We start from the raw sequence: 16,305 nt of genomic DNA on the forward strand, positions 1-16,305 counted from the left end.
AAAGCTCACGCCCTCCAAGAGGACTTGTGAGCTAACCACACCCTGGTCTGGATGACTTGGTGGCAGGGATGCCTTGGTGAGGTGGGGAGGCTGGGCTAGATGACCTCTAAGGTTCTTCCAATGACAAGACCAGATGATCTATTACCCAAGCATTGCTTTTCCATGTATCCTCAACATGGTCCTGTGCCACCAGAACCACTCAGAGGCTCTTGATTACATCAATACTCCTGGTCACCAGTTCTGTGCTTGGGGATCCTCTGGATTTCACCAGTGAGCCTCACATGGCCAACTCTCCCAAGGCACACTGGCCAGTGCAGCAGCCAGGCCCCTTTCTCTGTCTCCCTCCTCCCCTCCCAAGGCCAAGAAGCTGTACCCTGGGGCTCACATACTGCCTGAAGTTGAAGAGTGGGGTAGTGACCCAGCCCAGGGCTTCAGGCACCCGCCGCTGCTTGTTGGCCTCTGAGGAGCTCCCCGCTGGGGGGATGGGCAGAGCATAGAGAGTGGCACACAGCAGGGTCTCCCGAGGCAGCCGGTTCACCTGCACTGGGAAGCAGATCCTATGGAGGACAGGAAATCAAATTAGGAGGGGCCACTCCTGTGGCTTCAAGCAACAGGTGGTCCAGGAAGTCAGGCTGAGGCTGAGGATACAGCCTGCCTCTCAGGGTTCAGACACACTCCCTGAGGAAGCCCTCCTCCTACAGAACCAGGAGAGGCCCCAAACTAGGCGAAAACCCCACTGGATGTTCCCAGAAGCACAATGTGTCCTTGGAGCTTTGCAGTAGAGTGAGGCAAACATCCCCTGATGTTGAGGCTACCCATGGTGCCCGGACAGAACTTGCTTAGCAGAGCCACCTCGGAGTTCAGGTGATGACACATCCCATGTTGTCAGCCTTGCTCCTTTCCTTGTTTTAGAATTTCTTCAGAGGGTCCACAAAGCTACTCCTTTTGTCCTCCTTTTCCATTTGACAGCTCCCATCCCTCCCCCACTTCACGCTGCTGAGAGTCACCAAGAAGAAGCACCATGTTCTCTGCCCTCGGTTCACCCTCCCCCACAGCCCTGTCACTTGTCCTCATACAAGTCCCCTTCACCTAGCCCCAGGGACACACGATGGGTTTTTCTCACCCCCACCCCCAAACAGATTCAAAGCCAAAGGGACAAAGAGGAGGGGCTTCTCCAAGTCCCCCAGGTGAGAAAGCCAATGGCAGGACCAAGAGAACTGAGACACATAGGCCCACCACTGCTCAAGCCCGTAAGTTCTCTCCAGGTCCTCAGTCTGAACCACACCTAGCCGCTCCCTCTATGCTCAGGATAAGGAACTGCTAGGTGGGGTGAAGTACACAGGGGAGGGGAGCTGTGGAAAAGCAGGGAGGACCCATGTTACCTTTCCGGGAAGCTGTCCCTGGGCCAAAGTCCATACTGTCACACCCTCCTGGCCAGCCCAGGGCCCAGCAACTTCTACGCCAGAGGGCACAGAGGCAGGGCAGCCACCCCCAAGGTTAGCAGTTTCATGATGAAGCAGCCTGCCTCGCCGCTGTCCTCCAGGGGAATCTCCACCTAAGTGAGGCACTCCTTCCAGCCCACCACAGACTGGCAGAGCCCTGCTCTATCCCAGCTGCCTCTACCCTGGGGGCCCACAGCTATAATTAGGGCCCCTCCAGCGGCCAGCAGACATGCCAGGCCAGGGCTTGGCTGGAGGTGACAAAGCACGGCTGCTGAGCCTATTTTGAGAGTTAGCTGATCCCTGGACTGCTACAGTGGGGCAGAGAATCACCTGACCCCATAGCAAAGGGGAGAGGAAGCTGGTCCTGAGCCCTCTCTTTTCGCCTAAAGAAGAAGCTTCCAGCTTCATGTCTTAAGGAAAAGGGGAGTGAGAAGATTTTATGAGTGAAACCAGAGCCAGCCAAGGCCCTCTTTCCCTTCAATCCTTGGGTATATCTGGTATTCCAAAACCTCTCCCACAGACCTTCACCCAGGGCTGGTCAGGATAACCATTATGTTGGCTGCGGCCCTTACCTTCCTCCCTTAGAAACCCTCTCCTTCCTGCAGCCCATTCAACAACATCATATCACACAGGCTGCCTCCTCCAGGAAGGATTCCTGGAATGTGCTGGTTGGCTCCAGTCCTGGTTCTGCCACTCACAATCCTGGGCAAGTTAACTCCCATCTCCGTGCCTCAGTTTCTCATCAGGGAGAAGGGGAACATAGCTTCACTTGCATGATGTGTGTGCACACTGTGTACTTTTTGCTATGTGACGCTGTGGTTACTACACTGGCACTGAGTTATACAGAGAGTATTTTCATGCGCACATATCCCCATGTATCAGCCAGTTTGTCAGTCACCTGGAACGGAGAAACCAAAACCAAGAGGGCTCCCCAGCTAAGAAGCCTGTGCCAAGTACTTTATTTACAGTGTCCTAACTGCTCCTCAAACAATCCTGTAGGGTAGGCCCTGTTATCACCACCATTCTAGTTTGAAAGACCTGCCTGAGGCTGCAACTACAGTAGGAAGGAGAAAATGACTGGCCCAAAGCCTGTCCTCTGAATGCTGGCACGCCCTCCCCCAAATGTCTTGGTCTTGACCATGAAGGGCCAAGAAGTCTCATTCGGGGCATCTGGATGGACAGTGCAAGATAATGCCCTTCACAAGGCTCTAGGCAGGGGACTGGCCCATTAAAATTCAAAGTAGGGATCTCAGGGGACAAAATGAAACTCATGGCACAGGCTAGGCTGCCTCTATTCCTCTGATACTGTATGAGAAAAGGATTTAAGGCCAATTTTTTAAAGTCCTCCTGGGCCAGAAGACTACAGCACCCCCCTTTTTTTTTTTTTTTTTTTGTTTTTGAGACAGGGTCTTGCTCTGTTGCCCAGGCTGGATGCTCACTGCAGCCTTCACCTCCCAGGCTCAAGTGATTCTCCCACCTCAGCCTCCTAAGTAACTGGCACCACGGGTGTATGCCACCACACTCGGCTAATTGTTTGTATTTTTTGTAGAAATTGGATCTCCCTTGTTGCCCAGGCTGGCACCCCTTCTCTTGACAGCAGCAGTAATTGTGACCAAAAAATCCCAAAGGAATGGTGGAACTCAAGGGCCAGTTAATGCAGCTATCCTCTGCCTGCAAGGAGTTTCTCCTGTCCTGGCAGTTGTTTGCTTAAGGACCTTTTATGCACGCCCCCCCCCCCCTTTTTTTTTTTTTTAAGATAGGGTCTCACTCTGTTGCCCAGCCTAGAGTGAATGCAGTGGTGTGATCATGGCTCACTGCGGCCTCGACCTCCCAGGCCCAAGTGACTCTCCCACCTCGGCCTCCTAAGTAGCTAGGACTACAGATGCATGCCACCACACTCGGCTCCTTTAAAATAATTTTTTAGTAGAGATAAGGCCTCTTTGTGTTGCCCAGGCTGGTCTCAAATTCCTGGGCTCAAGCGATCGTCCTGCCTTGGCCTCTCAAAGTACAGTGACTACAGGTGTGAGCCATGATGCCCAGCCATATACACCTTTATTGCTCTAAGAATTACCTAAGTGTGAAGGGCATGAGAAAGGGTCCATTTTCCCAGTTGTCCATCAGTAAAATGACCCACCCCTTCCAGCATCTCCAGATTTTTCATCTACCTATTTTACATCCTCGGCCTCCCCAGGACCCTCCTCAGTCTCTTTAATCTGTGCTCCAAATACTTAGGTTGCCGTGCTGCTCTGCAAATGAGGACTCGTGTGGGGAAGCAAAGCTGGGGGCAGCAAGCAGGGGATTTTCTGACTGACTGGAAGGAAGGTAGAGCACAGCACAGACGACGCACAGGGCAGGAAAACCCCTGCGGTGCCCCCATTCAAGCAAGGCACCCTCTCCTCCGTTTCCTTCCTGCTTTGCTTGGCTGACGCCTACCTTCCCGACACCAAATTATTGTTTACACGTGGTGATTAATACTACTGTGTGCTTTTGGTTTCATATTTATATTTATAACCCACCTATCTCATCTCAATGCCATAACTGCTTCTGAGTGAAACAAATGTCCCCATTTCTCAGTTTGAGAAAATGAGGCACAGAAAGAATAGAAAGTAGTACTCAAGACAGAGTTAGAAATAGAGGCTCACTCCTGGGAATCCAAGCTCAATACTCCTTCTCTAGACAACCCTCCCTTCTCTCTATATAAAGGGAAGAGCACAGTCTCCTCTCCAGAGTCTACAGGAACTGAGGGAAGTGGGAGAGGATGAGAAGCCCTCCAACTAGTTAAACTCTTTAAGGGAGACAAGATCAAAAAATGAAGTATTATTAAAATTAACAACTAACATTTATAAGTTTTTTATGGTTTACAAAGAGCCTTTATAGATACTTCTCATTGGATCCTCATGACAACTTGAGAGGTGGTAATTATACTTGGCCCCATTTCAGAGTCAGGGAAGTGGAGGCCGGGCACAGCGGCTCACGCCTGTAATCCCAGCACTCTGGGAGGCCGAGGCGGGCGGATCACAAGATCAGGAGATCGAGACCATCCTGGCTAACACGGTGAAACCCCATCTCTGCTAAAAGTACAAAAAATTAGCAGGGCGTGGTGGCGGGCGCCTGTAGTCCCAGCTACTTGGGAGGCTGAGGCAGGAGAATGGCGTGAACCTGGGAGGCAGAGCTTGCAGTGAGCTGAGATCGCGCCACTGCAGTCCAGCCTGGGCGACAGAGCAAGACTCCATCTCAAAAAAAAAAAAAAAAAAAAAGTCAGGGCAGTGGAGACTCAAGAGGTTGAATGACTTGTCCAATTAGGGTTAACGAGGAAGCCTGGTTTTATCGTTAGTCCTGGAGTAGTTATCTGGCCCCAGGGATATTTCAGAGGCTGAGTAGGTCTGCAGTGACCTGGGCACTGGAGCCTGGGGGAAGGGCTTACTGCTGGTCCCAGATGATGAGGTGGAAGAGGTACTTGGAGAAGTGAGCTCTTCGGGTCTGCAGGGGGCTGCACAGCTCCTTGCCGCCATGGCTGAGGGAACAGGAGAGGTAGAAATCTTCATAGCTACAAAAGAAAGGGAGCAGGTCAGGACACCCAGCTCCCAAAACCAATCACCCAAACCTATGCATCCCTCTAAGGCCAAAATCCATTTCCCCTGGTAAAATTCCCAGTCTCTGAGGGCTATAACACGGGATCTCTGGATAGGACAGCCAAACTGGATGTAAGGAAATGTGCTCAGGCCAAAGCAACTTAATCTGAGTTCCTCTGCTCGGTTTTAGGCTCCATGCTGAGCCTTGTGGTTTTTCTTTCTTTAATGGGAACCGGCCACCCAGCCTCCTTATAGAAAGCTCCAGCCCATCGAGTGTCTGTGTGTGCGTGCGTGTGTGTGTGTGCACGTGCATGCGCAAGTGAGAAGGGTGGGGGAGGAAGACGACATATGCTGACGTGAATGCCAACACACGGGGGTCCCTGTGGCTCATGACAGGTGCCTGACAGAAGAGGTCAGAGAAGGCCCCGGTTTCCCAGGCTGCCTCCTTTGTTCTCTGCCAATCGCCCAGAGGAATACATTAAGTGAGGAACAAAGAGAGAAGGGGAAGGGGGTTGGGGAAAGGGGACCAGCAGGGGCGGGGTAGGGCCCAGTGCCTATTCCCTCAGGCCTTGGATGCTGGGGACCCAACAGAGGAGCTGAGGATTTTACCAAAAGAACATCCTCCTCCACCCACCCCTGCAGGCCTAGAGAACCCCAGACAAAGGGTCAATCCCACCTCCCTGCCCCCTCCCACTGGCCAGGGAGCGTGCACTCTATCTGGGAATCCGCCATCTGTTGCCATGTCTCCTTCCACTGGTCCTGGCTCTGGAGGGGGCAGGGATGCAGAGGCAGCCAGCACCAAGAGGGAATAACAGCATCTTCTTCATCTCCTAAGGGACCTCCTCTCTCCTCTGGGATATCCCCAGCCCAGGTCTTCCTCAGACACTTGGCTCACCCCTGCAGCCCCATTGCACCACAATGTCACACAATGCCACACATCCTAAGACTTAGGACAGTGGTATTACATGCAGATAGGAAAAAGCCCTGGTGGAGGTCAAACTCAGCTTGCTCCCTAGTGGCTGCTCAGCCCTGGGCTCACCTGGTAGCCCAGATGATGGGGATGCGGTGGGTGGCATAGACAGTGAAGGCCAGGGCCCTGGAGAAATGGCAGGCCTCCTGGACCAGGTCATGCTTGCGGCTCCCGGGCACTGCCGTCTGGAAGTCTGCATTGAATGTGTTGCAGTACAGCTCCACCAGGTCCAAGATGGCAGCGGTCAGGGCTTCCACGACCTTCTCTGGGAAGGGAAGGGGTCAGAAAGGAAAGTCATGAGGCCTCCTCAAGCCCTACCTTATTGCCAGGGCACTGGCTAGAATAGGATGGCCTAAGACAAAGTGGTCCCCAAATGCTAGTCAGTCTCTAATAGCTGTGACAAAGTTCACCCATCTGCGGTGAAACGAGAAAAAAGCAGAAGCATGTCATGAGCTTTTCATAAAACCACAGTTATACAATGTTAAACATAATCCTTATTTTTACTTATTGCTATTTAGCATTAAAATGTCCTTTCTTTTAGGAAACAATGTTAATAATTATAGTCAGTTGCTTCAAAAAAGCAAAAGTCAAAAAAGTTTGGCCAAGTAAAAGGCTGCCAATTCTCTCTTGGTCCCCCAGATACTTTGGGGGACATTTTACTGGTCTATGAAATCCAAAAGACTGGGAATCACCATAAGAATCCCAGGGATGCCAAAACAAAAAACAAAAACAAAACAAAGGAATCCCAGGGATATAGGTCGGTCTTAGGGCAAAGTTCAGCTTCAAGGGCACGACAGGGGAGTCCTAGAAAAATTGTAGGGAAAATTCTTTCTCATCCTCTCGCAAGGCCCATTCTAAATTGGAAAGGTAGGAAGTGTGAGCCGATGGGAGAATAATCACAATCTACCAAAGTAGGAGGCTTCCCATCTGGATCACAGGGCTAGCGCTGCCCCGCCACCCCACTCCCACACTTCTACACCCTCATCACCATCTCCCAGGGACACCAGGAGGAATGACTAGGAAAAATAATGAGAAAACACTTTGTGGAAAGAAATGTGCTCTCCAGCTGTGTCCACACCTCATATAGGAACGAACACACACACACACACACACACACACACACACACACACACACACACCAGCCAAACTCCGACACATAAATCAAGGGGGCCAGGCAGAAAAAGGAATCTGGGCAGAGACTGCAGTTTTCGGCAGCCCGACTGGATGAAGATGGAGAGCAGTTCCCTTACCTCGGTTTTCCCTCACAGCCAAGACGCTGGGATCCTGTTTTGGGGGGGGAAAAAGAAGAGGGAGGGGAGCTTCAGGGCCATGGCCTTTTTCGTCACAGCTGGAAGAAGGGCTTTTCACAGCTGCACTCATCTGGACCAGAATGGGCTGAAATGTGAGGAGCTGAGAATCCCCAGAGAGGATAGAGTAATGGTTTGTACCAGATCTGTGTGATGGACAGAGTGAGCTGACGGAGGATAGCAATCATCGTGTCCACCCTTCTGAGAGATCCCAACCCTCAGGCTACTCGGCTGCAGATCACAGCGTCTGTGGTGCTGGCCCTGTCTGCAGAGCACACAGCCCGTGCTGGAGTCCCGGAGCCCCTGGCTCTAGAGAGATTTTCCTCCTGGTTTGTTTTTGCGCCCTGATGGATATGCGGACTGTCAGGCAATGCCTTGGTGACTGTGAATAAAGCCTTTACTGGCCTGGGCTCTCAGCAAGCAGTCCCAGGTAGCTCTCCCTCAAGCTCAGGAAGAGGGGACACACTTGGCATCCATTTTTGAAGAGCTCTTGTGGTTGAATTCCTTAAACATAAAAGGTGGAGGTGGAGAGAAGCCCCTTTTTAGTGAGTGAACACCTACACACCCTAGCAACAGACAACTCAGTTACCTGGCAGTATCCCTCTCCTCCTTCCCCCTCCTAGCACCGTGGGCCCCTTTACCTTCTGAATTTTAGGCTGCATGCGGGAGGGGCAGGGGGGCAGCTGGTTGAGAGCATTGGTGATCTCAGGGGTTTCCACGGCGGCCAGGGCGTTGCAGATGGCCTTGACGGACTGGACCACCCTGTCAGCCTTCAGTGGGAAGTCCCCCTGTGGGAGGTGACACAGTGAGGCTGGCAGGCTCCGCTCTCGTGCTCTTGGTCTCCAAACCCTCCCCACCCCAGTCTTTAAAGGAAAGGGTTGGGAAGAGTAGAGAGATTCATGATCCTCAGGGGTAAATGTGCAATACATTTTGTTTTCAAATATTCAGCATCAGCAAATAATCTCTCCTACTGAATTCAATGGGCCATGCCCACATGCCCCAATTCTTTCAGCCGTTCCCCTTGAAGCTCCTCCTATTTCTAGCCTCTCTCTGTAGTCTACTTATACTATACACATATATACAGGGTCTCTCCCAGAGACCTGTAGAATTTCCAGACAGATCTCATCTCACTTCTACTGATATGCCACAGCCATACCCTCCCCTCTGCACTTCAGCTTCTGGAATTTTCTCATTTGGAATTCCCTCACCTGTCCAGGTCTGATTACCTATATAAATTTAAATCACAGAGCAGCTAAAATTCTACCTGCTTCATAAAGCCCTCCCTGGCCAATCCCCTTCCTCTAGCATCCTCCAGGAGCCCTTAATTAATTTATTACCATCCTGTTCTGTCTACTAATAGCTTTGTGTTACTATTCAATTTTTCTAACAAGAACACAAGCTCCCCAAAGGCTATGACAATTTTTTTTTTTTTTGAGACGGAGTCTTGCTCTGTCACCCAGGCTAGAGTGCAATGGAACGATCTCGGCTCACTGCAACCTCTGCCTCCCTGGTTCAAGCGATTTTCTTGCTTCAGCCTCCCAAGTAGCTGGGATTATAGGCGCCTGCCATCATGCCCAGCTAATTTTTGTATTTTTAGTAGAGACAGGGCTTCACCATGTTGGCTAGGCTAGTCTCGAACTCCTGACCTCAGGTGATCCACCCACCTCAGCCTCCCAAAGTGCTGGGATTACAGGCGTGAGCCACTGCACCTGGCCAAGGCTATGACAATTCTTACACTTCTCTACCCATCGTAGCCACTAGCAAAGGGCCAGACCAGCACAGCACAGGTGTTCAGAGCTTCCCCACCATCACTGGAAATGTTCAAGCACAGACTCCTAGAGAAGGGATTCTGGCAGTGACTAGACATAATGCTGAACCCCTCAAAAAGGACGCGTTTATGACTATTAACTGGATCACTGAGACAGGGATTGGTTTTTTGTTTTGTTTTTTGAGATAGGGTCTCACTCTGTCACCCAGGCTGGAGTGCAATGGTGTGATCAGAGCTCACTACAGCCCCAAACTTCTGGGCTCAAGCGATCCTCCCACCTCAGCCTCCAGAGCAGCTGGGGCTACAGGTGTGTGCCACCATGCCTGGCTAACTTTTGTATTTTTTGTAGAGATGGAGTCTTGCTGTGTTGCCCAGGCTGGCTTTGAACTTTGGGGTTCAAGCAATTCTACCACCTCAGTTTCCCAAAGGGTTACGTTTACAGGCATGAGCCATCACACTCAGCAAGGGATTGTTTTTGAAGATCACTGTCAGATTTTCTTTGGCATTGTGACATTTAAGACAAATGTTGATTCTCATGGTTTTGAGGCTTGAGACTCTGTGTGAGTCCAAGCGGGTAGGGCTCTGGCCCTCCCTACATGTGAAACCTTCTACCTCCTGATGGTTTCCTACCTGTGATAACAGCAAAACAGAACCTCTCAAACCAGAGATTTCTGACATTGCTCATAGGATGCATGCTCCAATGCACATCAAGTGCAGCAGCTGGGGGGTGACAGCTCTCGGTTCCTTAGCTCTGGAGACATCCTACTCCAGAGAATGGGACTAGTGTGCAGTTTCCGACCTGCTTCTTCTATAGAGGAGCAGAATCCCTGGCTATGCGCTTGCCGTTGCCCAACATCTAGGAGTCTTAGTTTGCCCATGAGCGAGGGGTTAAAAAGAAGTGCTCTGCCAACAGATTTTCAGGCTCCACCCAGATCCCTCATAGTGCTGGGTGATCCCAGGAGGACTGGGGAAGGGGAGAGGAGGAGCTTTCACGCAGCCAGGCCAGCCCCTGGATTCGTACTCACATCAGCCAGCAGGAAGGCATCCACCTCATTGTGGTAAGTGTCGAACAGAAGACTCAGGGCCTGCCTGGGAGTTGGGGGCAGGGAAAAACCATAGGAGAGGTCATGAAAGACCCAGTGCCCTGGGAAACCCATTTTCTCCCTCCCTCTCCTCAGCTCGCACTCTGATTTAAAGGAGTTCCTACTCTTTCTATATGTCTTGTGAAGACTGAAGGAGGGAGAGTCTTTCTATTCTGCCACTTCTAGCCTGGAGAGAATGATGGCAAAGTTGCAGAGGGAAGAGATGAAACATGCCTAGAGTTGGGATCTTCCCTGATAAGACGTGTGGGCCCCAACCCAACACGTGCAAGAATCCGTTAGCCCTGGCAGAAAGGCAAGCAGGCACATCTGATGGGATCCCTGCACAGTTCCTGTTTGGAGCACATCCAAGATGGCGCCCACACTCACCTGCTGATGGTCTGCTTGACGGGCCTCTCTTGGAGATGGACGAGGTAGTTCAAGGTGGAAGGGCTCTGGTCATCATTCACCTGTGTAAGAAGTGACTTATTTAGAGAGGCGCAGTGCCCTTATCTCAGTCCAGCACTCCTACCCCACTCCCACCTGATGTGTTCCATATTGTATTCCCATTCCACCTCCCCAGCCCTGGGCAACCCTCCACCACCCTCACACGAACCGTCCGAGCCAGCTCACTGCGCACAACCTTCTGCTCCATCAGCTGTAGCCGAATGTCAATGTCAAACTTGCGGCAGTATTGGATGTACTCATGACTGCCCAAGGCATGCTTGCTGGTAGGGTAGAGGGACAAGACCATTAGCATCCTGGGGACTCACTGGGAAAGGAGATGCATACCTTAGCCTTGGGGAGAGAGATACAGAAAGAAGGTTTAGGTAAGGGGGTAGTACCTGTGTTGTACCCTACTTTGGCTCCTAGAAAATGTCATGGGGTGGAGCTTAGGAGAAGGAACAGAGGTCTGTCTAAATAAAAGCCACCTCATATACTTAATCCTTGGTCAGTACAAATATTGACTCTCTTAGGTATTTATGACCCGTGTGGTAATCACTGGTTCACTCCAGGGCTGGGAACTGTTGGAGAGAGCGGGGAAACAGAGGGACATCACAGGGAGCAGTTGTTGAAGCCCTGTCCTCTGGGCCTCCACACAGGGAACAACCAGGAAGAGACACGTTGGAGTCTGCCGGTGCTCAGGCTCCAGTGTGGGAGCTCAGCGAGTCACCCCTCTTCTAATGCTACCAACTAGGGTGCTGAGGCCAAAATAACTTGGGGAAAACCCACCAAGCCTCCAGATCAGTGTCCCCACCCAAGTTCTTTTTCTACCTTCCCTCTGTTGGCCCTGCCTGCTTGTGAATAACCTTACAAATTTCTATGACTTCTTGAAAAATCCCAAATGCATGCCGATCCCACCTGCTCAAGCGCCCATGTGTCAGACTCCCCCTTTCAGAGAGAAGGCCTAGGAGCCCCTCAGTGATCCAACCTCTTCCTCTCTCCCAAATCACACCTTCATCAGTAAGGAAACCCAGGAGGAGGGGCAGAGGAAGAACTACCTCCAGGCCAGCACTGCAGGCCTGGGCCTGGCCTCAGCAGCTGGGTAACAGAAGCCGGAAAAGGACTTCCTTCCTCAGCAGAGCTGGGAATCTAGGCCAGAAATGGAGAGGAGAGGACAGGAGCATAAGGGGGGCGTTATGTGCAGAAGCTGGTGGAGGTGCAGGGCCCAGGGTTGTCTAGGTCCAGCAAGGACTTGAGTGAGGGGTTCTCCACATCCTGAGAGGCCCAAGCCTCCGATCTAGGCCCTTAGATCTGAAACTGAAGTGCAGCCAAAACCTGGAGATGGTGAGGCTGGGCTGTGGGGCTGGGCTTGGTGGGAGAGCCTGGGAGGAAGGAAGAGTGTGGTGGGGCTGGGGGAGGTGGCAGGAAACCCAACCCTCCCACGGGACTGCCTCAAGGTTCTTATCTGAGAGCAGCCTGCATCCTGAACCCACTCACCCCCTCAGTATCAGCCCCTCCTGCCAGGCAGGGTAGAAAATCTGAGGTCTTCCTTGGGAACTAGCAGATTTCTGGAACCCCCAGAGGGTCCTTTCTACCCCCACCCCAGGTAGTCGTCATGTGCTGAGGGCCTGGGGGCTGGGCCAAGAAACAGCACTGTGCTTTTCTGTTGGGTGGGAGCTGGGCTCCTGGGCCAGGAGTCATGGACACAGGTCTCCTGGGGACTTGCTTGATCTTCTCTGTGGAAGGCCTTCCTCTCTATGCATTCATGTCAGAGTATGCGGAGTGTGATCTGAGGACCACTGACCCTGTCCCACCTCACTAAGAATATTTCACCTGGGTCTTGGTAGGGAGGTAGAACTTGACAGCTCCCACTACCTCCGGACCCAGGGGCTGCAGGATTTGGGGTGCTGCAAGGGAAATGGCAGGATCTGTGCAGCCCAGAGCCCTAGGACTTCTCTCTGTAGGCTGCTCCTTCCCTGATGGTATTTACTGTTTGCTCACAGGTCATTCTCACATTTCACCCTCACGGCAGCTTACAGAGGGCCCTGAGCATCAAGCTTCACAACTAGTGAGTGGCAAGTCAGAATTCAAACCTGTGTAATAGTGTCAGCAGGAGCTCCAACTTACCCACTATGTCCCGTTGTTCCCTTCTAACAGTGGCAGGCCACCTGATACTCTCTCTGCCAGGCCACCCTGAGTCTAGGACCCCTCCTGTTCCTCTGGGGAAAGTGTATACATTGAATGAGTTTAAAGTTGGGGCACATTTGAAGGGTACCCTGGAGTTGTACCATACAGAACCCTGCCTCTTTCCTTTCCCTTAGCTTCCAGATGAGGAGGCAGAGGCCAGAAAGGACCCCACGATATCCCTAAATTTGAAGAAATAAGCCCAGATAGCTGGGCACAGTGGCTCATGCCTGTAATCCCAGCACTTTAGGAGGCCTAGAGGCAGATCACCTGAGGTCAGGAGTTCGAGACCAGACTAGTCAACATGGTGAAACCCCATCTCTATTAAAAAATACAAAAATTAGCCAGGCTTGGTGGCACTTATGCCTGTAATCTCAGCTACTCAGGAGGCTGAGGCATGAGAATAGCTTGAGCCTGGGAGGTGGAGGCTGCAGTGAGCTGAGTGACATGGCGCCACTGCACTCCAGCCTGGGTGACAGAGTGAGACTCTGTCTCAAAAAAAGAAAGAAGCCCAGAAATGAATCTTCCATCCTGACTGCCAAATCTTATGCTCTAGCCATAGATCAACCATCCTTGCATCTAGACCTGGATGTGAGAGAGAGAAAAAGCAAGCAGTGGCACTTATACGGCACTCCTAAGAAGTGAGACACAGGTCTCTCCTTTCTCCATTCCCAAGACGTGCTTCCTCCAAGTGGACAGAGATTGGGGGAGGAGCGGCCCTGAAGCCTGAGAGAGGAAAGCAGATCTTATCTGTCTGCTGTCACACAGCTGCACCATCTGAGAAGTGGCAACCTTGCCCCTGCCTCCCTTCCACTGCAGCCCTCCAAAGCCCAGGGTAGTGGAAAGGGGGTTGCCTCAGCTGGTCCACATCAGACTTTCCAGGGAGGCTGCTTTCCACAGAGGGCACTGGATAGAGAGGAGCTGGAGGCATGCCTTTGGGAGGAGGATAACTAGCTGCACGGGCCAGCTGGGGAAAAGGCTTGTTGGCAGGAGAATGGGGAGAGACAGTAATTGTAATTTCTTCCCTAGGCTCCACAAGGGCACTTCTGCCCAGTCCTCCTTTTGCCCCAGCCGTAAAAACACCACACATCATATAGAGCAGGAGATACAGCCCTACCCATATAGTCTCCCCAAGCCCACTCCTCCCCACAAATACACACATCCCTCCATAAGCAGAATTTGCAAGCAGATATGACCTAGTCTTTGCCTAATCCCAGCTCCAAGCTCTTTCCACAGCAGACTTGGCTCAGGATGTCAGCCAACCCCGCTGGAAGACAGAGCTCCTGGGGAAAGTGCGACGTGGCCGAGAGTATGCCCAGAAAGCAGGAGTCTTGACTGTGGGATTGGGGCGGAGCTGCCAGGCCGGTCCCAGCACCAATCCCAGGAAGCCCCCTCACAGTCTTATTACCAGGAAGGCAGGGGCTACCTCCCACCCATTCACTCACTTCTGCAGGAACTCCTCCAGCCCACAAGGCTTTAGCACAAAGTCACCCACGTCCACATTCCTCAGGTCATCATGGGTGTAGCACAGAGTCTGGTAGATAAGCAAGTCTACAGTGGAGGAACCTGTGAAGGGTAAGGCAGGGGAAACGATGATGATGGATGTCAGGGCAGATGGGTCTCAGTTTTCCCACCCTGATCCCCCTTCCCAGCTAAGTATTCTCCAGTACCATCACCAACCACACAAAGCAGGCAAGTAGTTCAGAGCTGGGGAAAGAGACTGCACTAGAAAGCTGGGCCCAAAGCCAGCACCCCCGCCCCCAAAGGAGCATCCTCACTGCCCTTCATCTGGGCCACAAGATGAGGTGGGAACGGAGTCCAAAACACAGTCATCCCCATCCCACTTCAAGGGATGCTCACACCCTCCCCCCATCACTAACTTACAGTTGCAGGTGAAAGTGAGTGCCTCTTGAAGCCTGTCACACAGCACAGTCACCTTCAGGTTGACTTCATCCCCTAGGTGCTCTGGGCTAGGGGTGACAGCACTCCAGACATAGCCGGTGAGGGAGTAGTCTTGGATGTCAGAGCCAGATCGAAGGCTGTACGGGAAGAAAAAGTACCCTCACTGTGCCTTTAGAAGAGAGTAGTCGAGAAGAGGTCTGCTGGAACCCTCGTGCTCAGAGGCTCAAGAGCCCCTCTGTCCCCACTCAGCCCAGCCCTCCAAATTTGCAGGCCAGGATGGGGGCAGTGGGGTAGCAGCTCTGAGAAACCCCCATCTTGACACTTCTAATTGCAACATGTTTCCCACCGTTGAACAGTACAAATAGTTCTAAAATGACAAAGCTTTCCATGCTAAGTTTAATGGAAAATTTTTTATGAATCCATTTCCTTTCTCTTTTAGTTCCAGATAACACTCTTATCGCCAGCTGGGGTGCATTTATTTGCTCCTAAGGGCAACTGAGGGTCAGACCCTAGAGTGATCAGGATACTTTGACCAGTCAATGGAGGTTTCACGAATTTTGTTAAAAATGTGAAACTTATAAGATTTAAAAAACTCTGCAGATACTTGTTGTAGGAAGCATTTCATAGCTATGAATTGATATTTATTTAATTACGGTGCTTCTTCCCTCCTAAAGGAAGTTCTGAAATGGATGGCCCTCCTCCCCATCCCCCATAGCCCTCCCAAATCCCCTGCCCCATTCTTTAGCTCTTACATATCCAGCATGTGGCAAAATGCAGCAACCTCCTCATCTCTCTCTTCTGAGACCTCAAACAACTCATGGCCATTGGCAACGGTGTGGGGCCGGGAGCCCACCTTTAAGAGAAGAGGAGACAACTCAGTGCCTTTTCTCTCATGGTGTCCCCTCCCTATGAGGTACACCCAGACCTAAACTCAAACTCTAGATGAAAAGATTTTCTAGTCACTCAACATTCAATGAAAGGGGTACAAGAACATATGGGACATCCGGGAATACATGTATCAGCTGTCCTAGGAGACCAGGAGCCAAGTTGAAGAAGGAGGTGAAGCTCTGGCTGAGTACTGAAGCCTGGGTGACAAGGACGAGAGTGTGGCCAAAGCTGCTTTAGGAGGGGACAGTCTGATAAGCGTGAGGCAGCCGGTAAGGCAATCCAGTGCTGTTGGGCCGCTCCTGCAACAAGGGCTTTCTGGGGGATTCTCCCAGAGGCGTGATGGGGAAGAAGAGCAGTCAGCTGTTTTTCCCAGCCCCTCCACTGAGGCTAGAGCACGTGGGCTGCCCAAATGGTACCCAGGGAAGCTTGGCCCTGGTCAAAAGCCTCAATATCCAAGAGTCCCAGGGACCCAAAGCAGAGAGAGACCCAGAACCCTTAGATAGAGGAGATGACTCAGACACATGTGCCTTCTGGGTAAATGCCATTTGAGGAAGAAAGCGTCAAAGCAGTGGTCTGGGCAGGGGAGGACCTGGTAGAAGCTTGGCTCCTCTGGCTTCCAAGTCAGCCGGCTCTGAACAACTGAAATGTCAGGGATCCTGCCTTGGCCCCACTTCCTCTCTCAAAATATGTGTGTGGTGGTGGGATTCTCAGACAAGGTCCCAAACGGTCTCCCATCCCAGAGCTGCTTT

General features: G+C 51.8%; 1 protein-coding gene across 3 annotated transcripts in view; it reads right to left on the reverse strand.

The window, feature by feature from the left end:
• The window catches only part of LOC105484797 (phosphatidylinositol-4-phosphate 3-kinase catalytic subunit type 2 beta), a 71,647-nt gene that overhangs the window by 27,217 nt on the left and 28,125 nt on the right, over positions 1-16,305 (reverse strand). For 2 of the 3 annotated variants that reach the window (XM_011746765.3, XM_011746769.2), the window contains 11 exons: positions 15,421-15,521; positions 14,651-14,805; positions 14,212-14,332; positions 10,755-10,866; positions 10,529-10,608; positions 10,085-10,148; positions 7,933-8,079; positions 7,235-7,268; positions 6,054-6,249; positions 4,867-4,989; positions 390-557 (listed from right to left, as the gene is read on the reverse strand). In XM_011746765.3, coding sequence (XP_011745067.2) covers positions 390-557; positions 4,867-4,989; positions 6,054-6,249; positions 7,235-7,268; positions 7,933-8,079; positions 10,085-10,148; positions 10,529-10,608; positions 10,755-10,866; positions 14,212-14,332; positions 14,651-14,805; positions 15,421-15,521 — 1,301 coding nt within the window. The remainder of the gene's footprint in view (positions 1-389; positions 558-4,866; positions 4,990-6,053; positions 6,250-7,234; positions 7,269-7,932; positions 8,080-10,084; positions 10,149-10,528; positions 10,609-10,754; positions 10,867-14,211; positions 14,333-14,650; positions 14,806-15,420; positions 15,522-16,305) is intronic. The other variant, XM_011746768.3, reaches the window with a different exon arrangement.

Source organism: Macaca nemestrina, chromosome 1 (genome assembly GCF_043159975.1).
Source record: "Macaca nemestrina isolate mMacNem1 chromosome 1, mMacNem.hap1, whole genome shotgun sequence".
Classification (NCBI taxonomy): domain Eukaryota; kingdom Metazoa; phylum Chordata; class Mammalia; order Primates; family Cercopithecidae; genus Macaca; species Macaca nemestrina.